Source organism: Podarcis raffonei, chromosome 6 (genome assembly GCF_027172205.1).
Source record: "Podarcis raffonei isolate rPodRaf1 chromosome 6, rPodRaf1.pri, whole genome shotgun sequence".
Taxonomy (NCBI): Eukaryota; Metazoa; Chordata; class Lepidosauria; order Squamata; family Lacertidae; genus Podarcis; species Podarcis raffonei.
This window is the reverse complement of record NC_070607.1, coordinates 38,384,559-38,409,391: the sequence shown is the minus strand read 5'-3', so window position 1 is coordinate 38,409,391 and position 24,833 is coordinate 38,384,559. Positions and strand designations below refer to the sequence as shown.

General features: G+C 42.0%; 1 protein-coding gene across 1 annotated transcript in view; it reads left to right on the top strand.

The window, feature by feature from the left end:
• CACHD1 (cache domain containing 1) overlaps positions 1 to 16,972 on the top strand; it is a 138,794-nt gene extending 121,822 nt beyond the window's left edge. The window contains exons 18-27 of the mRNA XM_053392171.1: positions 298 to 397; positions 543 to 659; positions 1,931 to 2,091; positions 4,862 to 4,948; positions 5,128 to 5,244; positions 5,587 to 5,738; positions 7,250 to 7,411; positions 8,616 to 8,693; positions 9,703 to 9,804; positions 14,536 to 16,972. Of these exons, the coding sequence (XP_053248146.1) occupies positions 298 to 397; positions 543 to 659; positions 1,931 to 2,091; positions 4,862 to 4,948; positions 5,128 to 5,244; positions 5,587 to 5,738; positions 7,250 to 7,411; positions 8,616 to 8,693; positions 9,703 to 9,804; positions 14,536 to 14,774 (1,315 nt within the window). The 3' untranslated portion in view covers positions 14,775 to 16,972. The remainder of the gene's footprint in view (positions 1 to 297; positions 398 to 542; positions 660 to 1,930; positions 2,092 to 4,861; positions 4,949 to 5,127; positions 5,245 to 5,586; positions 5,739 to 7,249; positions 7,412 to 8,615; positions 8,694 to 9,702; positions 9,805 to 14,535) is intronic.
• Positions 16,973 to 24,833: the final 7,861 nt, after the last annotated feature.

The following is a 24,833-nucleotide window of genomic DNA, read 5'->3' as shown; positions in this document are numbered from 1 at the left end:
GTGATGGGGGAGAAGCAGTGTAGGGCACTGAATTTCCAGTGGCTTCAGAAACTTCGCTTACCGTTTAGCTGCATATATTCTGCGACAGATTTTCATGATTTTCAGACATGCAATACTACAAAGTCTCTGCTTCAGTGAACAAACAGAAATGTGCAGAATGCATCTCGTACCAAAGCCTGTGATTTGTATTTGTCTCCACAGCTGTTTCCGCAAAATTGCTCTCAACATACAACATGCTAAATGTACTTTTATAGGTATTCTGACCTAGGTTTCATTTTATTGTACCCTGTTGGGCAGGTGCTTTATTATGGAGGACAGAGGATATCTTGTGGCACACCCTACTCTTATTGACCCCAAAGGCCATGCTCCAGTAGAACAACAACACATTACACACAAGGTTTGGCTAAGTCATTGTACTTATCTCTATCGATCTATCTATCTATCATCTATCTATCGTGTGAGAGATATAAATGTTAATTTAGCAGCTTGCTGTTGCTTTGTAAAATTAAAAAAAAGTTAAAATCCTTACCTTTTATTTGCAGGAACCTCTGGTGGCAAATGATATTCTAAACCATCCAAACTTTGTGAAGAAAAACCTTTGTAACAGTTTCAGTGACAGAACAGTCCAGAGGTTTTATAAATTTAATACCAGCCTGACGGTATGTGTGGTGTGTGGGAGGGGAGATATATGTGTGTTTTTGTTTGGCTGTTTGTTTTCTTGCAGCTGGATGCATGAAAAATAGTAAAATACCATGAGTGGAATTCAATACCACACTACTGTGACAGTTCCGTTGGCACAAGTGTCTCTTCATGTCCAAAGGAGCGATCTCCCCTATCATTTCCCCATGTGCTGTTCTGTTCCGACAAATTTGGGGAGGCTGGGGGGGGGGTATTGTAATTTTACAGTAGCTTCACATAAACTTGAAACACACACACATAAAAAACAGAACAGAGGAGGCTGGTCACTCAGGAACAGTACCTTTTTGTGTTCACCCCAAAATCCAAAGCTGTCTCCCCTCCCGCACACACTCATATTCATTAACTTCCCATAATTCCTGTCCATAAACTCCGCTAGCCAATCACAGTTGTAAACAGCCCAGTCAATCACAAGCATCACTGTGGCTAGCAGGTCCAACCATCATCCTTGTCCTCCTAAGTTGGCGGGGGCAGGGCGGGGTTGAACTTGAGGAGGAGGAGGAGTCTCTCAGCCTAACCTCCCTCACAGTGTTGAGTTCAGTTAGATTCACGGCTTAAGCGTCCACAGTAATTTTGCAAGGATGCATGTTGAGGAGAAAACTAGACCAAACTGGTCCAGCCTCCAGTGCCCCCCTAGGTCACCCCTCAAGGTCCAGCCACCACTGAACCCAGCTCTCAAAAAGAAACTGCATTATTTGGTTTTGCTTATAATAACCCTTTTTTAAATGATTAAAATGAATGGTGGGTTCTGATAACTAGTTTGGTGCTGAGTGGATACTTTTAAATCCTTCATGATAACTGAAGAAATAGTATAAACTGAGTTCACCGGGGGGGGGGGGGAATCAACCTAGAGTTAAAATGAATACTCAGGAAACAAAAGATATTGATATTGTGGATTCTGTTTCCACCTCCTGTTTAACCTTTCTATAAGAAGTCAAGGAGGACACTCCAGGTGTCTTCTTTACTAACCGGTGCTATATTGGTGAGTGAGGAAATCTTCAAGAAGTGTATCCCTTAACAACCCCTTTGTGGCATGTGAAGGGGGCTTTGTGTATTGTTAGCACTTTTCCTGCGCCGGTAACAAGAACTACGCAACCCTAAGTAGAGGGAACCCTGTAGGTTTCATTGCAGGGTGACTTTTTTGTTTCAGAAACATTTGTGGTAGTAGTAACACTTCACCTCACCAGGAGACATGTTCCCTGCCATATGTCTGATGCGTTTTTCTCTCCTTTAGGGTGATCTGACAAATCTCGTGCATGGCAGCCACTGTTCCAAATACAGGCTGACAAGGATACCTGGAACCAATGCCTTTGTTGGAATTGTAAATGAAACATGTGACTCGCTCGCCTTCTGTGCATGCAGTATGGTAGATAGGCTCTGTCTGAACTGTCACAGGTAAGAGAATATTTTTTTTAACATCCACTATAGTGATTGGATTAGATTTATCCAAAGTGGAGGCCTTATGGAGCATCAGCTAATGTGCATTTAAAAAAAAAGTCATTGACCTAACCATGTGTGAATTGCAGAGGAGTATTTTAAATCTTGTTTATGTAAAAACACACTTCTTATTTTTGTGCACTGTAATACTTTAAGTGCCTCATGTTTGAGGCATCTGTTGAAACACAAGCGAAAGCATCCCTGGGTACCTGGTCGGTGTGTCTCCCTCTTTCTTCCAGAGTAGCAGTGGCTGCTATTCCCTCTAACTATGTATATAAGAAATGATGGCACCTTTACTGTTGCACCTGCCTGAGTATCGAAAGCTGCAGCCTAGTCATATTGACTGTGGAGGTAGAATTCCCACCTGTTGCATCAAAGGAACAGGAATGCCATCTGCTTAATCTTGAACGCTGGGCAGGTAGCCATTGGATTGCCACATCTGAGCTCTGCTTCCTGCTGGAAAAGGCTCAGATGCTTGTGGAAGAAACCAGGCTTTCCCCTTTACTGCTACATATTTGCACACTTTGGAGGAATTTGGGAGTATAGTCTCTGAGTCAGCACTGTGATCTTTTAGGAATGAGATTTGCCTCTTAATATGAAGCAGAGTTTGCTTCTAACATCAGTGTAGCTTCCCTAGTGCCTATGAATTCTTACCTGTCCCTGATACCTTCTGAGTATTCAGGTTCTTTCATTAGTATTGTTAGAGAGAGAGAGTGTTTTGTAACAAAAGACACAAAACACACACACAAAGGCACAGGACAAACCACATAGGTAATACACAGATAAGTAATAACAGTGTATAAGGCACCATTGTCATGACAAAATTTCACACATTGGTAATTGTAGAAAGAATTATATGTATCCGTTGTAGTAGTAGCACATGAAATAAAATTCAACCAATGGGGTAGAATTTCTTTTTTCTTTTTTAAAATATATTTTAATTGAGTTTTACATTGCAAATTTAAATTCAAACATTAAACATCAACCTCAACATTTAGGATTTCCTGAATCCTTCGACTCCCCTTCGCCCTTCCATGGTTACCATTTTCAATCTTCAACTGCTTCCCTTATTTTCTCTATTTTTAAAAAATAATCCGTTTTTACCATAGTTTTTCGTACATTACAAGCATTACTCAAATCCTGCCAGAAGTGTTCTGAATTTCAGATCCACTGGAGACTTTCCAATTGTGAGATATTTGCTAAGTTCCATACAGTTTTGTACCATAATAATAAGTTCAGTTCCTGTGATGCTTTCCATTTTTGCGCTACAGAAATCCTTGCCGCAGCCAACAGCCATGTTAAAAGCTCTCTTGAACAAAACTGGTTGTTAGTATTCGTCAGTCTTCTGCACATTAACTGTGTGAATTAACCTACCTGGCTAACTCAGTTCAGTTTAACTCAGAGAAAAATGCTCATTTGGCATAAAACTTCATGTGTTTCTGAGGGTTGATGAAATTAATATTTTTCCATACGTTTTATTTATTTGTATCTATCATTTAATAGCTATTGTGTTTTGAGTCTTCACTTAACAGCTAGATTTTGCCTCGTGCATCCAGATTATCTATAACCTCTGGTGCAACCACACTTGGAATACTGTGTACACATCTAGTTGCCACAACTCAAAAATGGTAACTGGATAGCTGGAAAAGGTGTAGAAAAGGGCAATCAAAATAATTAAGGGCCTTTCCTAGGCAGAAAAATTTGGAGCTGCTTTAGAAGAAGGCAAATAAGGAGGAGTATTAAATGAAATTTCTGACATTGTGCCTCATGTGGAAGTACTGTTTTCCACATGAAGCATAATTTTATAATTTTCCCTTATTTGTCTAGAGGCTTTCTAAATTTTCTTTCTTTCTCTCTCTCACACACACATATATATAATACTAGAACCTGGGTTATCTAATGATGGCGATTGGTGGAAGATTCAGGACAGAGAAAAGGAAGTAGCTTTTCATTTGGCACACAATAAAACTCTGGAATTTACTACCACAAAATGTAATTAACAGCCACCAACTTGCACGGCTTTAAGAGGAAATTAGGCAAATTCATGGGGGATATCCTTATTAGTCAAGATGACGGAGTGCAGAATCAGAGTCAACAGAGTTTAGGATACCAGCCCATGGGAAACAACAGCTGGAGAAGAGTTTTGGGCATCTGGTTGGCCACTGTGGGAAGCAGAATGCTGGTCTGGATAGCCCTTTGATCTGAGCCAGCAGGGCCCTTTGTCCTGCAGTTGCATTGGCAATACGCTCAGTACAACACAGAGTGCACTTAAACTATGAGATATTGTGCAGTACAGCGGTACCTCGGGTTAAGAACTAAATTCGTTCTGGAGGTCTGTTCTTAACCTGAAACTGTTCTTAACCTGAGGTCCCACTTTAGCTAATGGGGCCTCCCGCTGCTGGAGCCTCCCGCTGCTGCCGTGCCACCGACGCATGATTTATGTTCTCATCCTGAAGCAAAGTTCTTAACTCGAGGTACTATTTCTGGGTGAGCGGAACCTGTAACCTGAAGCGTCTGTAACCCGAGGTACCACTGTATATGACATCTTTGCCCAAGTGGACTTTCAGGGTTAAAGTGTGCATGTGAAAGAGAGATTTGGCCCAGGATAAGAGACTTGCAGACTCCTTCCTTCCTTCCTTCCTTCCTTCCTTCCTTCCTTCCTTCCTGACAGAAATAAATGTGATTCTAATAAGCATTGTCTCGTTTGTTCTTTCTTTCCTTCCTGAAGAATGGAGCAGAACGAATGCGAATGTCCTTGCGAGTGCCCCCTAGAGGTTAATGAGTGTACTGGCAACCTTACCAACGCAGAAAGCAGGTAAGTTAGGACTAGCACAATAATGATTCCCCCCCCCCCCCCCCGGTGAAGTTCGCAACACATGTGCATGCGTTATATTTGCTGATAGGTGCACAGCGTACTATATGTTCTAAATCGGAGTACATTTTCTCATAACTCTTAGTAACTGATTCCCCCCCTGTGCTTTTCCCAAACTTTAGAAATCCTAGTTGTGAAGTCCATCAAGAACCTATGACATTTATTGCAGTTGATCCCAGTCTACAAGATGCTCTTCCTCAATGTATTAATACACGGTGCAATCAAAGGATGGAGAGCAGGTGAAGTTCGTGGGTTTTCCATACACACACACACACACAAGCACGAGTGAATCTAAAATAAAACACCTGTAGTGTGGTAACAGCAAATCATGATTGAATTTCATAGTGGGCCTTGTCACAAAACTGTCCTTGACTTAAAATCAGTGGCACTGGGAAATGAGGGGAGGTGGCCTTATACAAGCTTAACGTAACATGCCGCCACAAGAAAATGGTCTTGCTTCACTTTTAAGGAAAATTACGCCTTTAACTTTGGGGGGTGGAGAACAGTTTCAGTAGTATGTTTTCTGAGATTTGGGACAGCAGATTTCTAATAATCCTCCCTGCCATTTCCTTGTCTTCCAGGGATTGCTTTGGTGTCTTGGATTGTGAGTGGTGCATGGTAGACAGCGATGGAAAGACCCATTTAGATAGATCCTACTGCGCTCCTCAGAAGGAATGCTTTGGTGGAATTGTGGGTGCCAAAAGCCCTTACGTGGATGACATGGGAGCCATTGGTAAGGATGGTCATGGTGGACAAACATCAATGTATTTAATGTATTCACATCTGTCATAAAGTCAAACCTGGACAGATTGTACAAGTCACTTGGGACATCCTTGCGACAGAGTATCTTGGGGCTTTCCCCTGCATTTTCAGCCATTGCACACTGTAAGATGAAGTGCCATTGTCGGCGTGTTTGTTGATCACATTGCTCCCTGGTACTCTGAGAAGCTGCGGTTGATGAAGCAGGCTGGGCAATCACTGGGGTGCAAGTGGTGGAAATCTCTTTCCAAAGTGGACGAAGGATGTGTTTAGGACACATAATCGTGCCTATCACATGGCAGTGAAGGCAGGAAACAACCCATACTGCATTGCAAGCATTGCATCCTCAAGGTGTCCGTTGGCAGAATTGTTTCATGTGGTCCAGAGACTCATTCCTTCAGATTAGGGGATGAATCTCTGGAGTGCATGGTGACTACCTGTGAGCAGCTTGCCAGACACTTTGAGGACAACGTTGTGGACAAAGCCCTGAACAATTGGGTCCAGGATACCCTGAAAAACCACCTGAACCTTTATTATATGTATGATCACAGAGATCATCCAAAGGAGAGCTGTTAGTGGCTCCCCATGTTATAGAGGCCAACTTGGCCTCAACGATAATTTGGACATTTAGTGTTGCCGTTCTCATACCGTGGAACGCTCTTGAAGCAGAGATTTGGCAAGCATCCTCACTTTTGACTTCCAGACATCTTTTTTGTGCTAATGGGCCTTTGCACCTGATTTTTTTTTTATTGGTCAGTCACCTGGATGAATATCTGTATTATTACTTTTTACATATTTAAAATGGTGCTTTATGATTTATACTATACAATGCCTTGATACATTTTATGATATGGCAGTATAGAAATATTTTAAGAAAAAACTTGAACAGGGAATTTTGCATCCATTCGTACCAATCTTCCAGAATATCGCTCTTGTGTCATAGCTGTCAACGTTTCCCTTTTTTAAAGGAAAATTCCCTTATTCCGAATAGGATTCCTCGCAAGAAAAGGGAAAAGTTGAAAGCTATGTCTGGTGTGCGTGTTACCTAGAATAGTCAACAGATTTGTATTCTTACAGTGTGTCACTTTAAAGGCTGATACATTTTAACTTTGGAAGTTTCTCTGTGCAGTCAGTACAGTTGTACCTTGGAAGCCAAACGGAAGTCTTCCAGAACGTTTGACTTCCAAGGCGCAGCTTCCGATTGGCTGCAGGAGCTTCCTGCAGTCATTTGGAAGCCACAGAAGCCCCACCAGATGTTCTGCTTCCAAAAGAACGTTCACAAACTGGAACACTCACTTCTGAGTTTGCGGCATTCGGGAGCCAAAACGTTTGGCTGCTAATGCATTCATCAACCAAGGTACAACTGTATTATACAGTAATTGTTGTGACTTTCTCTTTCCCTTCTAATTTACGTTTCGGGTGGTTTGAACTTTTTGCAAAGCATTTACATAAGCTTTTTTTCCCCCCTCCCCCTCTGAAATAAAGGAGATGAGGTGATAGCTTTAAATATGATTAAAAGTGCTCCAGTTGGTCCTGTTGCTGGAGGTATTATGGGATGCATAATGGTGCTAGTTCTGGCAGTCTATGCCTATCGTCATCAGATTCACCGCAGAAGCCACCAGCACATGTCCCCACTTGCAGCACAAGGTAAGAACTTTTTTAAAAAACAAAACAAAAACACCACTATTTTGTGGAGGGTGGGGGTTGCAGAGAGTATGCAAATTGTTCAGAGAGTTTCTGGCCACAACAGCTGAAACAACTTACTTTGAGGGTTGCCCTAGCACTTTTCTGATAATCCAAGGTTTATTGTAATCATGTGTCTCAGAATGTTCACTTCACATTATCTGCTGTGACATAGAATGGGCCCTGCTGCCCTCTGCTGGATGAAGAATTTAAAGCTGGACTGTTCTAGCTAAATGACCTTAAAAACATAGCAACACACCACTTTCTAGGCTCTTGCAAATACAATTTCTCATCTTAGAGTTTAGGATTCTACATTCCTGTCTAGACTCCTGACCGTTACAGATGTGAATGATTTCAGCATAAATATGTGTGCGTTATGTTGTCATGATATTGTTGAATGCCTCCTGCTTCCGAAGTTCCTTTTTCCTAGACGTTTTCTTCTGTTCCAACTGAACAGAAGATGACATATACCAGAAACACAAATGAGAAAGGGTATTAGGGAATTTCTCTTTATGAAATGAAAAAACAAGCACATTATTCCTCATTTTATTATACCGTTTCCTAAAATTAAACTAAATAGTGTGCCCTGTGAACGTTGACAGCCAGTGTGCTAGTCCTGGACAAGCAGTCACAGGAATTAAGAAACAGCCACCATTCAATAAAAAACTTAAGAGCATAACCAGAGCCTTCTGAACATAGACTGTAGGAAGCCCATTATCTGACAAATATGAATGGTTGTTATGCTAGCACACTCACAACTGACCCTATGAGCATGATAAGCAAAATATTTTTTAAGGGCGCTGTTGAAAAATTTGAGTTTCATGATAGCAATTTTAATAGGCAACTGCTTCAGTAGTAATTAAGTCAAAATAAGTCACCCATAGTTTGTGACTAACTGTTGCTGAAGTGGCTCAAGAAAGGGAAGCAAGAGGTTAACAAGTTTGCACCCTTGTTTTCAATATTGGTACATTCCCTTTCAGTACTTGCTGTCCATAGTTTTAACCAAAATATTAAAATGGTTGGCTGTGAGGCTTCTGGACCTCAGGTCTCTTGTTCTCAGAAAAAAAAGGGGCATCTCACGGCCATTTCCAAAGCTGGGCACTTTTGCAGTCTAATGCAACATCTTCACCCTTAACAGTTGCATTTCTCTGTTTGTAATGGTGTGTAGAAATGTCAGTCCGCATGTCCAACCTGGAGAATGAGAGGGACGAGAGGGATGATGACAGTCACGAAGACAGAGGAATCAGTAAGTATGAAGCAGTCACACTGCCGTTGCAGGTGGGGAAGACTATGGGATGAGGCTCGGTGCTGTTTCTTCTGCACGCCTTTCCAACACATAGCATTTATCTCCATCAGGATGACAAAAGTGCCTTACGGTTTTGGGTCCCAATCATTCTCGCATCAACCCTGCGAGTGACACTGCAGTATTTGCCTGCTTACAGACCGGAGGCAACAATAGAAAATTATTGACTTGCCCTAAAGCCACCCACTGGCTGAACAGTGATTTGAAGCTGGGCCAACATTCTGTTCATTGTATCACTCCACCTCCTGCCTCCTTACATTCTTTCACAGATCTTACACAATCTGGCAAATATAAATGCAGCCCTTAGTTCAAACAGCTCATGAACTGCAGTTGATCTTAACTTGCTGATTTCTGTGCCCTCACTGACGGTATGCTTGCCGTCAGACACCAAGTCACCTCCCAGAATCTAAATTAGACTTGCTAGCTTTCAAGGAGCCTGAAACCTAGATATAAATGTAGCAGACTGAATCACAGCTATTATTCTACAGGTTCCTGTGGTTGCCTTGCCAGGTTTTAGCTGCCACTGGTATTTTTTGCAGCAAGCACTGTAACTTAAGGTGCCTTAAAGGCAGGTGTGGGTATAATTTGCTTCCAGATTTGTCATGAAACACACACAGTGCTGACCCTGCGACAGAAAACCAGCAGCTACTCTCCTTGTTGTGAGATTCAGAAATTTGATCAATGTGCCCTCATCCCTCTACACAGTTTTAACCCTCATGTGTTCAGACGAAGGCTGAAGATGGCTCCTATTATGAATTCCACTGGGCATATAAAGTACAACAATAGATTTTTAAAAGGGAGGGGGGAGTTTGGTCAATATTGGAATTCCACAGCAACCTTATAATGATCTCTTTCATAAAATCTTTTCTAAATGGATGCTTTATTTGAGAATGTGTGCTCAGTGTAAACTTTTTTCTCCCTCCTCCCCCCTTCTTATTCTGCTCACTCCTAGTCAGCAACACCCGGTTTATAGCAGCAGTTATTGAGCGCCATGCGCACAGCCCAGAACGTAGACGCCGCTACTGGGGACGCTCAGGAACAGAAAGCGATCATGGTAAGACTTTGGAAGTTGCTGACGTCTGTATTATGCGCTCATCTTACTTCTGCCTCTTGGCAGCATTGCAGACAAATCATCAAACAGATCGTTCCCAATGCCGCTCCTTGTTTCTTCCATACTTGAAAACAATTTTGACACTTTCCCATTCCAGGGCAAGACTTTATCCAGCGTCGGAAGCTATTTTTGTCAGGGTGATCTTCCAACATGAATCCTTTAGCTTAAGTCTGTGCTCAGTATCTTAATCGTATGGATAGCACCAGCATTATTACATAACCTCTCAGCATTCCAAGAGGCACAGGACACCACTAATCTCACACTCCCTCCCCCTTTTGCCTCCTGCCAGTCCTGACGTCTTTCAAATTCTCCAGAAAAGAGGAGAAACTCTTCATTCCTTTGTGTCGTTTGAAATGAACTGCACAAGTTTTATAAAACAGCCTTTAATTTCTAGCTGCATGGGCCTCCTCCTGGTTGCTGGGTTAAATTAAGCTTGTGTTAGATTTTTGTTTTTAAAAAAAGTTGAATGCTGTCTTGGCTTCCTGCCGTGCATTATATTTGAGCAAAGAACATGCGACACACAAGAAAATATATTGATTCTATACAACCATATATGGCTATAAGTAGGGAAGATGTTTATTCTGATATTTTTCTGGCATTCCCTTTGTTGCTGGGCTATGGGTTTTGCCACATAATTGACCTATGAGAAATAGCTAGCAAGAGTGAGCAGCTGCTTCAAAGTCTTCAAACCTGTATCAAGTTGATGAGTCCACTAAGAGGATTAATAGAAGTTTAGCGAGTGTTTCTGCCAGCGTTGTCAGCTGTATCTTCGTGTCACTTTTACTATAAATACGGATATGTTATGTTGCTAAATGTGGGGACAGGCAGAGGACTGTGTTTGTATTTTATTTCTTGGAGTCCTTGGATGTTTCTAGATGACAACATCTCCATGCGGTACATGAAATGAAGAGATGATTAAGACTCAGAATACTCATCTCAGAACACACAAGAGGCACTTGCTTATTTGATTGTGTTCCTCCAACCATAATCTGTATCTACCTGGAAAGTATGCGTTTCAGGAAGAAGTCTAACCTAAGAAGGGAAACCAGTAAATGCCAAGGTGGTACAGTCATGGGGAAAGACTGTATCACACGAGTGCTAGCACTTTTCACTTACCTCCAAAGTTACCCACCACCAAGCAAGGGTAAAGATATCATCTATCTCTGTGCTTGCAACAATATACTGTTGCTAGGTATTTGAATCCATATGCCTCTTCAGTGCTTGCGGGTTGGAGGCAAAAAGTGGTAAATAATGACAATGGCAATAATAGTCTGGTAAAAGAATGTGGCACATTTTATCAGTGCCTGGTGGACAAAATCAGAATTTAAAAGAGGAAACATGGCAGTGCCACACTAGTTAGACAGACATGTTTTTAGCACATTTTTAAAAATATAGAACATGTTCTGTTTTGTTCGTTGGACCAAATCAAAAGGGAAAGGGGGGGAATGTAAACCTGTGTTGTATATTTGACATCCTATAGAAAGTATAATGCTGGTCCCCTGTGTGTATTCTGAGGCAGTTCAGGTATTTGAGAGGACTATACCGCATGAGTGTTTCCATATTACAGTGGGTTCAGTTGGTTACAGATATGCAGCCAGACCCTGAGTTACAGGTATACATATACATAAGTTTTTGAGGGTGATGGGAAACAATGAAGTCAGAAGGAAATGAAACACAGAAAGTTCAGAAACAGTGATTATTACATCATGAATAGTGCTAAATCACAAAACAGTAGCTGTTGCTCAGACAGACTCCTTGTGTTATCACCAACTACCATTTTGTGAATAACTGTTAGTTATGAAACTATCGCTGCCCATGCACTTTCTGCCTTTCATTTTCCTCTGACCTCACTGTTTACAATTCTCGCCTCACACACATGTACACGTTCCTGTAATTCACAATAAAACTTTATGCATCTAATGAAGTGGAGTGTAACAAGCGGTTTGCCAGGTGGGGTTGAGTCACTACACTAAATTCCCAGCAGATGGACCATTTCTGCATACTGGGAAGGAAAGAAGGAATGGCGAGGTGGTGGCGAGGTCACCACAGTGCAAATGCACTGACATGAGCACCAGATTGGCTCTGCCGGTGTGTTTGCACCATGCTGATCTCCCCATTTCCTCACCCCACCCCCTCAGTAAGCAAGAGCAACCGTTTGGGAAAAGTAGCCTGGCAGTTCTGACCCACCTGGCAAGCTGCTTTTGGACAGTAGTCCATAAATGCTTATGCCATAATAAGTTTGTGAAAGCTGCCACAATACTTTTGCTTTTTTATTTAGGTGTATGCCCAGAGATGTATTTAAGGTTATCCCTAAAAATTCTGTGTGTTTAGTGGCCCTGAAACACTGCATAATTTCTTTTTACCAGTCTGTTTCCAGAAGCAACATAGAGTAGTCAAGGACCTTGAACAATAGCTTGTGACTTTGGGTGTGTCCAACTTGGGATGCCTCGTTTTATGACTGTAAACATGTCATCTGCGTTTCTCATCCTGTTTGCTGCTCTGAAATGGATCCTTGGGGCATCTACATGGCAGACGTTCCCCTTTCTCCTGTTTCCTTTTAATCAGAGAGATTGGCACAAGATTAGAGAGTGTCCACCTTCCAAACGGATCTCTGTAATTCTTTACTTCAGACAATTTATAGTGTCCACTAGCTTTTCTAAAGATAACTCCCCTTTAAAATGAGCTGCGTTTCATAAGCCAGTATGTGAAAAATGGTTCCAAAGAAGCATGCTGATATATTAAGGTGTCTTCTGTTTCGTAACAAATTACTAAATACAGATTGGAGATTGTAGTATTGTGTTTGAAGGGGAGCAAGGCAGAATCAAGTAAGTCTAGAACAACTTGAGAGAGTGATATATTGCATAGCAGTAAGTACAATCACAAGCAGGAAGACACCCCCCCCCTTCACCAAATGTTGCAAATAAACCTTGCCTTTCTTGCATTTATCACCCTACAATATTGATGCCATAAAGCAGGGATGGAAAAATCTCCAGCTTGGTTGCCTGGTGCCACCCTATAGACCCCTCTATGTGGCCCTTGAGACTGTCAGAAGCTGACAGTTTTGGAGGAAATATTTGCCTGATTGGCTTAACTAGAAACAGCTTTTTAAAAATAAATGAGTGAGCAGGCCATTTAGCATCACTTTTTGTGGCTTCATGGTCATTGACTGTTCGGAAGCAGGCGGAAGACCAGTTCATTCCAGTGAACTGTTACATGTTGAGTGTGTTACTGTTTCTCACTGATTTTGGTAATAACAAAAATCTTTCACAGAGGAGTGGTGTATGCTTGGTGTATGAAGCTGTTTTTGTTGTTGATGTCACACTGTCCAAGTTCATTTGTAAGGTACTGCACTCAATTAAATTTTGCAGTACAAAATCTGAAGACTTCTAACAAGTAGGCATATGTTGCACCTTCTTTGCCTAATACTATTATTTTAAAAAATTGTATTGTTATTGAAAACTATTTCTTGCCTGTTCATATATTTACAGAGTACGTGTCCATTTCCATATATTTTTGGCTGGCAATGTTATTGGACGTTGCTCATCCTCTTCTCCTCCCCCCCCCCCCATCATCTTTAGGGCTTTTTTCTCTTTTTTTAGCGGACTTCAAAAGCTCACTTAAGTGCAGCCAGACAAATTAGCTGAAATACCCCCTCAAACTGTGGATTTTAATGGTGCTGGTTCCAATCAATGATGCCAGTAACTGAAAGGCAGATAAATGCCCCAAAGCATCAGTGCAGATAAAAGGGAACACAAATGAGATCCCATAGGGGATCTTAAATTGTTATTTATTTTGGTTTTGTTTTCTTAGAGATAATGCCATTGTGTCTCAGTTATGGCACTGAACAAATTGCATTTGCTCAGGCAACGATGAGTCTTCTATCCAAAGAGAGATTCAGTACATCATACTGGCTCCAAACAGGTTCCTTGTATTGCTGTATTGTAGCTCTGGGCATGTTTTCATTTACTTCATTGCAAATGGTTAAGTACAAAAGATAAATGGAGTAGCCATGTTAGGGAGATCTTTATGATTACTGGACTTGTGGTGGCTGTTTTCCCTCCTTCCTTTTATGGTGACATCTGACTAGTTTAGGTCCACACTTCTGTAGAGCAACTGTCTAGGAGTCCACTCTGAGGTAACTTATGTTGACATACAAAACTGGCAGGTTCTGCTCAGGCTGAAGACCGATTTGATTTGTCATGGATACTTCCCCAAAACATACATGAGTGTGATCTGTTGACCTCCTTGGACAAAGAAGTTAAAGCAGTATAATTATAAAGTTGCCTTTTCGAATGAAAATTTGAATCATGTGTGAAAACTAGGAATTTCAGTGCAAGGCTTTATAGAGGCAAAAACCTGGGAGAGTATGGAGGAAAGCAAACAAGGGGGTTAGTGGGTTTAGTTTTATTTTGATTATGTATTTTGTGTTCTTATATGGAGATTTGTATCTTGTGAACCGCCCTGAGACCTGCGGGTACAGGGAGACATACAAATTTAACAAATAATAAATACCAACACCCAAGCGGCATTTAGGATTGCTGCATTTTGGGTGCATTATTTTAGTGGTGTAAATGGAAGCTTAGGGCGTTGAGCACTGTGCATTTCTGAGTTTGTTGTTGTTGTTTGCCTATATACAGCCATCGCTTCTTACCAATATGGCTTTATATTTTCCAGGCTACAGTACTATGAGTCCTCAGGAAGACAGCGAAAACCCTCCCTGCAATAACGACCCATTGTCAGCTGGTGTAGACGTGGGCAATCATGATGAAGATTTAGACCTGGATACCCCTCCTCAGACTGCTGCCCTCTTGAGTCACAAGTTCCACCACTACAGGTTGCATCACCCAGCACTTCATCACAGTCACCACTTACAGGCTGCGGTCACAGTACATACTGTAGATGCGGAATGCTAATGACCTCTGGCCTTGGGAGGGGAAAAAATGCAGCTGAGAGGAGACTTGACGTTTATACCGTTACGAGGCATGGTTTTGACTAACCTCATTGGACTCGTTTCACATGAAAACTTTACATTTCCAAAATGTAAGGTTGGCTCTGAAGTGGAAGAGAAATTAGCATGATGAATGAACCTGCCATAACATTCAATAAAATGGAATAGTAGGAATGTTCGGCCTCCAAACACAGGAAGGAAGGTTTATACAGTAAACGGAGCCTTTTGAACCCTGTTGGTCTGAGCCAAGAAAAGAGTGTGCTCAGACAAAGGAGAGAGAGAAAGAGAGAGAGAGTTTATTTCCTTAACTGGAAGAACAGAAATCTTTGCAGCCAGAAACAAAGAAAGTGCCAGTTCCAGAAATAGACATTGCCACGAGGTTTCCATTTGTTGAGAGGCTTTTTTGTGGGTTGTTGGTTTTTTTTTAAAGGAAAAAAAAACGTTCCTTTCACTTACAAATTGCTGTATGGGACCTGGGACAGTGCATCTCAAGATTTTTTAAATAAAGGATTATTTTTGTACTATTTATTGAACTCAAAACATTCATGAACTCTGAGGGAGAGGAAGATAAAAAACAAAAGCATCAGATGCTCTCCATGAATGCAGTCTATGTTTTATTTGTGTTGGTGAAGTTGTGGTTCTTTTCAAGAAGACTTGCCACCCCTTTGAATGGGATATTCTCCTCCCCCACCACCATGCTATAAAGGGAAAATGAAGAAATTGTGAGCTGATTTGTTTACATGATTGAGGTTTGGTTTCCATGGTCATTTTGTACACTTTGAAGATGGTTTATAACACAGTATTTTTATATATAAATATATATTTTAACGTGGGGAGAAGGGATATCAAGCCTCCTGGCTAAAGCACTGAGGAATCCTCTCCCCACACTCCTTCCTGTTCATTCTCAGACCTGGGCAGGATTTGCTTCCATGTGCAGTGATAATGCAGTGTTTAAACACTATTCGTAACTGGTGAAATAGAAAACAATAATGGGTTGAATTCACTTGGTGACCTTATGTTTGTGGAAGGGATGGTGATTCAGTGGACACCTCTGGTTGGAGAAGGAAGAGGAGAAGCAATTTCTGCTAATCCCCCTCTCTCCCCCCCCCGCCCTAGTGACCCCTGAAATTAGCTCTGGTGTGTTGGGGAACCCTCTAGAACAGGGTATAGGATGGTGTTATAGGGACATGGGTGCTGCTGTGGTCTAAACCACTGAGCCTCTTGGGCATGCCGATTAGAAGGTCGCCGGTTTGAATCCCCGTGACAGGATGAGGTCCCGTTGCTCTGTTCCAGCTCCTGCCAACTTAGCAGTTCGAAAGCATGCCAGTGCAAGTAGATAAATAGGTACCGCTGCCACAGGAAGGTAAACGGCGTTTCTGTGAGCTCCTGCTTCGTCACGGTGTTCCATTGCGCCAGAAGTGGTTTAGTCATGCTGGCCACGTGACCCGGAAAGCTGTCTGTGGACAAACGCTGGCTCCCTTGGTCTGAAGTGAGATGAGTGCCGCAACCCCATAGTCGCCTTTAACTGGACTTAACCACCCAGGGGTCCTTTACCTTTACCTATAAGATAGTGTAAGGATGATTTGGTGGTGGTGGGCTTCTGTTGTGGCAGATGTCAGCTGGATCAAAAGCCCTTCCCTGAGTGTAAGGGCACCAGTTGGTTTCCACCCCAATGGTCTGTTGTTTCTGACCCTTTTCACATTCACTAAATGGATAGGTCAACCCATGGAGAGGTAGATGGGAAGATTTGTAAAGTTTTGGGCCATTGTGAAAGGTTTATTTTGGAACCCTAATGATGAGCCCCTTGTCACCTTTATCTGGAATTAATACTGCTTTAGTGATTAGCATCATCTGCTGGGTGCCACATGGGCCATCATAATTTTCAATTAGTTTTAAATCACAGCATTTTGTTCATTGTGATTCAAATATTATGAAAACATTCTTGCACTGTGCTTATGATAAACATCCATTTATATGTAGGGTTTTGGTTTGGTTTTTTACAAGATCTCTAGATATTGTTTTAATGATAGGGTACCTAATACTTAATATGTAAAAAGTGGTTCTTAAGCAGTATGGTAAAGTAAGGATGCTTGTGCTACCAGGATCCCCTTTATACTATGTATAAAATTACAACCTCTAGTGGAATAAACTGTATATAAAGTATGGGTCTGTGAGTTCACTTTGGAACAGTTCCTTTTGATATAACTGGACATAACTTTGTTTCAGCAAATTCTCATTTCAGCTCAGAAGTAGATTGCGTAGAGTCTTCAAACGTTAGGTCATCTCCCCCAACTGTGTCATCTTCGTGTCTCACTTTTCAAACTCAAAACTTCATGAAATACCGCTGTGGAGAGTGCATGTGGAAGTCACCGTTTTCTGATACATGTGGACTTTACAGGAATCCAGTAACACGGACTGACGTGGACTCTCCTTGCAAGGAGCGCAGTGGCAAATACACAACAGAGGCACATGACAAAAAAGCTAACCTCTGTTGATTGTCACTCTCTGCTGTGGCTCTCCTGAGACTGGTGTGTTTGTGTGGAAAAAACAGCCTGGAAATGCCTACAGTTGTGCTGTATGCAGCTTGGATCCATTCTTGCCATCTACAGTGATGGAGATGTGTATCTTTCAGACTTTAAACTCTGAAACAGGTATTGCAGTTGAGAAGGGTGAGAACAGTTAGCATTACTAAATCAGTCCTTTATTGAATGGGCAGGCTGAGCCTCTTCAAGGGCAGTTTTTAGATTGTGCCTCAACAGAGAGTTTGAAATGACCGTACTGCTTTCTGTTACCGAGAGAAAGGGGGAAAGCACATGGGCAGCTGCATTACAATCTTAGGGTGTCCTGGAGGGGAAGGAGGGGGAGAAAGGGTACGCGGGAGCATAAGCCAAGGAAAAGAATAAATTTATACTGATGAATTGATGGGAAAGCCAGTGAACTCGGAAAATCTGAAGCGGGTTGGGAAGGAGATGTACCGAGAATTAGGGTAAAAGTGTTCTGGCCAGCCTCTTAGGTTTAACAGCTCTGGTTCACCTGATCCATCTGCTGCTCAGCTTTATACTTTTTACACATGTCCTCATCAATCCAAAAGCTACAGATTTTGATACGCACAGTATGCTCACTGCCACATGTGCAAAGCTTTCGTTACACCAACACACTTAAAAGTACTTCAAAACCCACAATTGGACAATATCATATTTTTTTTACCCAACCAGAATGTCACAGAAGTCCTTTGAGTTCTCCTGTACCCTTCATCAAACAAGCTTTTACACAAAGCAGGGGGGTAACGAGAACGAAGAACAAAATTAAGCTGATGTAGCCATGTGGTCAGTTTGCAGACTCTGTTCAAATATGGACTTTGTTCTGGTTGGTTCTTGCATATTGTGGATGAAATAGCACAGCTTGCAACTTTTCCAGCAGTGTTTATATCCCAGATTTGGTGCCCTCCAAATGTTTCAGACTCAACTACCATCTGACGGGCTGATGGGATTTGAAGTCAAAATTATCTAGAGGGCATCAGGTTGAGGAAAGTTTTCCCAGAAGAAAGCATAGAATTCGGTCACAAGGCGCATCCCTGCTAGAGGGTTGGCACATGCACCTCTCAGATGGTGCATGTGGTGGCGGCAGGGGCAAGCCATAGCTCAGTAGCAGAACACATTGTTTGCATGCATAAAGTTCCAGGTTCACTCCCATGCCTCTCCAAGGTAGGACTAGGAACGTCCTCTGAAATTCATGTGAGCCAATACTTAACTAAATGGACCCAATGGTCTGAGTATAAGACTGTTTCCTATGCCCTAGGCTTTCTGGCGCTACAAAGCACTGTAGAAAGGAGGAGAATTTGATGTCCCATGAGTGACATTCCACTTACAGTAACTCTGAATCCCACCTACCCCATGCATCTATATTATCACCTGTTTTACCCCTGTACTGGTAGTGCTTAACTACAGTTGGCCCACAGTTAGCATGTAACAATAATAGTAAACAAATGCTTTTAACTTTTCTTCCAGGGTAGCCGATGCCACAGACTTCTGGCATTCTGTTCTCATCTTCAGAATTGGTTGAATTGAAGAGCTATCCTTCATGTTGGCTAAGGAGACCCATGCTGGCTACAGATCAAGGTCACAGAAGGGGACTCATTAGTCTGGATTAAAACCTTGGCTTTTGCTGGCTCTGCTTTAACTTTAAAGATCACATGCTCTTTATCTGGTATCTGCTGCCTGCCTATCTGTACTTCTGACAATTAAGTCCTATTAATACGCACGTTTCGGGATTTTTCTACTTCATAGGGGCATTAAAGGCATGACTAGATTTAACTTTGTGTCACTGCTGTTAAATTATCCTTTTTTTTTACTTGAGATCTAGAAGATAGCTAGATTTTATTATTATTTTTAATTGAGTAGTTGACTTCTGCATGTTTCTTCATCCTGTCGTCCCTGAGTGTAATCTGAAATCTGCACAGCACCTAGAAGAGCCTAGCTGCTTCCACACACCATTTTAATAATAATGCACTCTTAAGGAGCAAGCCCCTTACTCAGCACTCAGCCTGATTAATCTGCAGAACTCAAGATATTACTCATTATTTTGTGCAATTAAATAAGTTGCCCTACTATGGATTACGGCATCAAAGGATAGAGGATAATTTTACTGTGCACTCAGTATGAGCAATAGCAGACAATATTTTCCCCCAGACTTCATGCTGATTAAAAAGAGATATTTATACACTGAAAATTTAGAGTGGGAAACTTTGCTGGTATTAAACTCTGAACTAGAGAGTTTTCTAGACACACAGTGTAGATTTGTTTTAGCCCAGGAATTAAAAGCAATTGCTATAATGCAGAAAACCTGGGTTCCACAGGGTGCTCATCATTATATATCAAGTGAAAAGAAATGTGCTGAAATGGATCTTAGACTTCCTGTAGTTGTCTATAAAAAGCCCATGTGCTTACAATTTTCTGGGCCAAAGCCAAAGGCCTAGCAATTTGAAAACTAAGGCACAGCAATTCTTCTTTACACCCTAAAAGGGTGTAATACACTGGGCCCAATACAACAACCCAGCTGAATATATTCTGCAGACATTTTCATGCATCTGCTTTCATCTTCACCCCCATTTCCATGCCTCCCCACTTTCTTTTTCTGCAGCCGCCTTTGCATACAAACCCCATTATCACATTCACCCCCCTTGCCCTCCTCCTTGCTTTTCTCAACTCTCTCTTGCACACAGCCTACCCCAAATTGCCATGCCCCATTCTTTTTCCTATTCTGCAGCCCCATTTGTGCACACATCCCATGATGATCTATGCTCTTATATCTTTAAGAGCATGCCTGACAGCTTCAGTTGGAGAAGATTAAATTCAGGCAGTGGGTGTTGTCTGTATACGCGTGCTTGATTGTTAATAATTTACTACGTGGAAGCCGAAACTTCACATTGAAGACAACAACACATGGTACCAGGAGTGAAGTACAGTCTGTAAAGGCACTATGGAATATTGGAGGATTCCATATCCTTTATCCCTCTCACAGGAGGTAGCTGAGAAATGGAAGAGCGTTAAGTTTGAATAAATGGTGTTGGAGGGGCACTGAGTATTTTTTAAAACAGCAGCAGCAGCAAGCAGCTTAACAAGGAGGAATAGCAAAAGTGGGTACAACATAGAAGCTAACACCAACAAGCTAGCTCAACAGAGCCTTTCTGAACTCCCTTCTCACTGTACTCACACCTTGTTTTAAAAGGCCATCCCACCTCCAGTGTCACACACTGCTTGCCCTACTGAAAATGGCCACTTTTCCCCTCTCAGTGTTTCTCCATCCTTGCCTTATTCAACTGGGTTGCCAACTGCTATAGAAGAAGTTCAGATGATTGAACAGAGTTCAATCTCTGCAGTCCATTTTTAAACTGGTCACCATACTCTAGGGAAGTAATCAAATAATTTATCCTCCATGATTCTGGATCATTTGAGCCAGAGAAGAACCACTTCTGGTTTTCCATTCATTTATTTGAAGATTTCTGTTGAGTAGCAGTAGAATCACAATATTTCACAGTAATGTCCTTCAACCATTTAATGGCAGTTTACCACTCTAGACAATCACCTCAGCTCATGAAATGGGCAGGTGTTGTTGCATTCTTTGATTCTTTTTAATGACTATTTACTTTACCTTTTATGACATTTTGGAATCTTAACAGAAGTCGTTTCCATACCTACATAAAGATTGTCAAACCAGCTAACAGAAGGTGGAAAGAAATATTTACTTGGTCACTGGAGACTAAACTACTAGTTTTACAAAATGGTTTATTCTCTCTGTTTTAAAATTATAAAACATTAGCTGTTAAATCGACTGCAAACCCATATTTAACAAGGATGTTACGTTGCTATGTAAGGTGTGTTTATACAATAAGACACAGGGATACATGCGAACATAGATTTTAATGATCCAGCAGGTTACAAACTTAATATGTTGTGAGTACATTACAGATTTTTTTTCTTAATGTAGCTTTCTTATATGTTCAAATCTCTTAGTCAACTGTGTCCTGAGATGAACATAATTTCAACTGCACTTCTATTTGTCTTGCCCAGAATGGATGGGTAGTATCTCAAAGTCTCTTGGCTTTTATACAAATACAGTGGTACCTCAGGTTACATATGCTTCAGGTTACATACGCTTCAGATTACAGACTCCACTAACCCAGAAATAGTGTTTCAGGTTAAGAATTTTGCTTCAGGATGAGAACAGAAATCGTGCTCCGGCAGCGCGGCAGCAGCAGGCGGCCCCATTAGCTAAAGTGGTTAAGAACAATTTCAGGTTAAGTACGGACCTCCGGAACGAATTAAGTACTTAACCCGAGGTACCACTGTATAGCAAAAGAGAGAGCAGTATCAGAAGACTTCTGATACTTGTGCCCTAATTGGTCACCCTGATGGATTACCTGTGTTGAGAGTGGGACAGAGGTAATGCATCTGTGCGTCTGCTTCTCAGTCTCTTGTGGCTTTTGGTACCCTTAACCATGGTATCCTCCTGGACTGGCTCTATGGGCTGGGTATTGGGCACTGTTTTACAGTGGCTTCTTCACTCTTGCCTACAGGGTTCTGTCCAGAGCAGGGGTCAGCAACTTTTTTCAGCAGTGGGCCGGTCCACCGTCCCTCAGACCCTTTCGTGGGCTGGACTATATTTTGAAGGGAAAAAAATAACAAATTCCTATACCCCACAAATAACCCAGAGATGCATTTTAAATAAAAGCACACATTCTACTCAAGTAAAAACACCAGGCAAGCCCCACAAATAACCCAGAGATGCATTTTAAATAAAAGCACACATTCTACTCATGTAAAAACACCAGGCAAGCCCCACAAATAACCCAGAGATGCATTTTAAATAAAAGGACACATTCTACTCCTGTAAAAACACGCTGATTCCCTGACCGTCCTCAGGCCGGATTGAGAAGGCCTACCCCTGGTCCAGACAGTAGCGTTGGGAGACTGTTTTGACCTCATGGTCCTAGTCCTATGATATGCTGCTACAGTCTTGCTCCTGGTATTTGTCATTATTGTACTGAGTTACTTGTACACCACTTAGAGACAATCAAAATTAAGTGATATATCAATTGACTACATAAATAAATAAGTGAAGTCATTGCTCAGTTGCAAACTGCAGGGAGCGGAGTCCTGCACTTGCAAGTGGGGCAAGTTTTTCCTGTTACACTGATTGTCACCTGCAGTCACGCTGCAAAAGGAAACTGGCAAATATCTGAGACGCAAGAAGTGCTGACAAAGTGACATTAGGTTATCGCAAAAGGAAATGGTCACCAGTTCTATTTGCCCTCTGCCCAAATCTATCAGCTCTGTGCAAAAACTTTGCATGAAGTAGTTAAACCATGCATGCCACACTTGCAGTAGCAGCAGCACCATCAACTCATAGGAGCATCAACTAAGCTACAGTGTGCACCTATCCTGGGTTAGCCAATCATTTCAGTGCAACACCCCATATTCTAAGTTTTCCTTACTTTAAATACTGGCTTGCTCATGCAGCCAATCACAGGATCAGACAGTTGATTGGTACGGTTTGTCAGACAAAGCCTGCAAATAGGTGTCGGTCTTTACTGATGTGCAATGTTTAATGCAACTGGAAATACAAAAATGCAGCCCAAACACAACTGGCAGCTGTAGAAAGTGAAGGGGTAATTAAGTGTGGAACCAACCAGTCTATGATGGGATGTTATAGATTGTATTGCCCAGGCCTGGCATTTAAGTAAAGCGCAATCAGGTTTATTTATAGCAATTCCAATATGGAGGATTCAGCAACCTTTAACTAAAGGAGTCAGCTGCAATGTGTGACTAATGATTTCCCAGGAAATACTGCTAACAACTGCTGCTCATAGAGCCAAGAGTACAGGGAATCCTTAACATTAATTTTAGTTATTAACTTTCATGAATAAGTTAATTGAAAGGTAGGGGAAATATTGATTTTGCTACAGAACTGTTTTGTTGGTATTTTTAGACCATAAAACAGAAAAGGGCAGAATCCAAACTGCCCCCCCCCCACCATCAGTGGGGCTTTACAGATCAATGGGGCTAGTGTCACATCCACAGCCCTGCCTTGCCTAGTAGCTCGGGCAGAAGATGGGGGGCAGACCGGCCAGTAAGCTTGCTGAAGCAGTGATTGGGCCTGATATTTGTTGCATGGTGGTAGTAAGACCCTGGGTTGACTGACCCCACCACCAAAACACCAAGTTTCAGGGCCAGTTGCTTGGCTACTACTCTACTGGCAAGCCCTCTTTCAAGGGACATGTTTGTACTGCACTGGCAGAGTGACCTTTGTGTTCCTCCATTGTTAGTGGGTGGCAGAAGTAGAACTGGGAGGGTCACAAGGCGGGGTGGAATTTCTCTACTCAACAGGAGTTCTTCATTCTGACCCCATCTGTTTATTTTTATCCAGCTGACCTGGTGGCTGTTGAAACCAAACAAGATTTTATGTTCTTTGTGTTTTTAACTTCTGAGTCAGTTTGGTTTTTTTCTTCTTTTCTTATAATTTTGTAACATATTTCTGCAATTTTTTAAATTTTTATTTAGTTAACCAAGAAAGCCATTTTAAACGACAATAATACTTATTTTTTAAATAAATTTGTATTCTGTCCCAAAGGAGTGCAGGGCAGCAAGCAACAAAGCAGCAGAGCAATGCAAAAAGTAAAAATGAAGAAATATTTATTAAACAAAATACAAAAGGGCCATATTTCTAAAACACAAAGATTTGTTTCACATTTTATGCCCCTAGTTTTTTTCTACAGAGGCTGTTAAACGTGGCTAAATATAAGTGTCTGGAAAGCTCATGCAAACTCCATGCCCCCATAGGAAAACAAATACAAAGCAAAAGCAGAAAAGAAAGATCCCTAACGGCAACTAAGTTTTATTTGCTTTTCACACTCCGCCCTTCCTGTGAGGAACTTCCAGCAGCTCTCACGACTCCTAACGCGCACGAGAAATGGCTTTTAGAGTGCCATTGTAACACCACGTTCTGGCCAAACGGTGCATTGTATGCCTGCCTGCTTCGAAGTAAGTCCTTTGGGAGTTCAAGTATGCATATGACTGTAGCCTAGCTCACTTCCATTTCAACTCGCCCCGTTTTCTGCGAGCTGCATATGCAGCGCAACAGGCACTGCTCCCCCCGCCCCACCTCCCCGTTGCATCTCGACTGCTGGCGAATTGCCCTTTGCCTTCCACTTCGCGCGCTCTTACGCAGCTGCTCGAGGTAGAAAACCCGGCTATTTATTAATTAAAGGGTTAGCAAAGGGGAAAGGAGAGCAGCCTTGCTAGCTAGTCGTGCTCGCCCGGCTCGCAGCGCTGCAGTTCCTAATAAGAGCAGCCGCGCCTGTTTCCGAAAACAACGGCGTTTGTTCTTTAAGCAACCTAGCAAAAGTGTGTTATCATTTTCTTTCGACCGAAAAAAACCCCCAGCCACGCCAAACAGCGCTCTGACTGTGGTTGGGCGTGAGTCTGAGGCGAAGCAGAGGCAGCGAGAGTGCAGTGATGTACTTCAG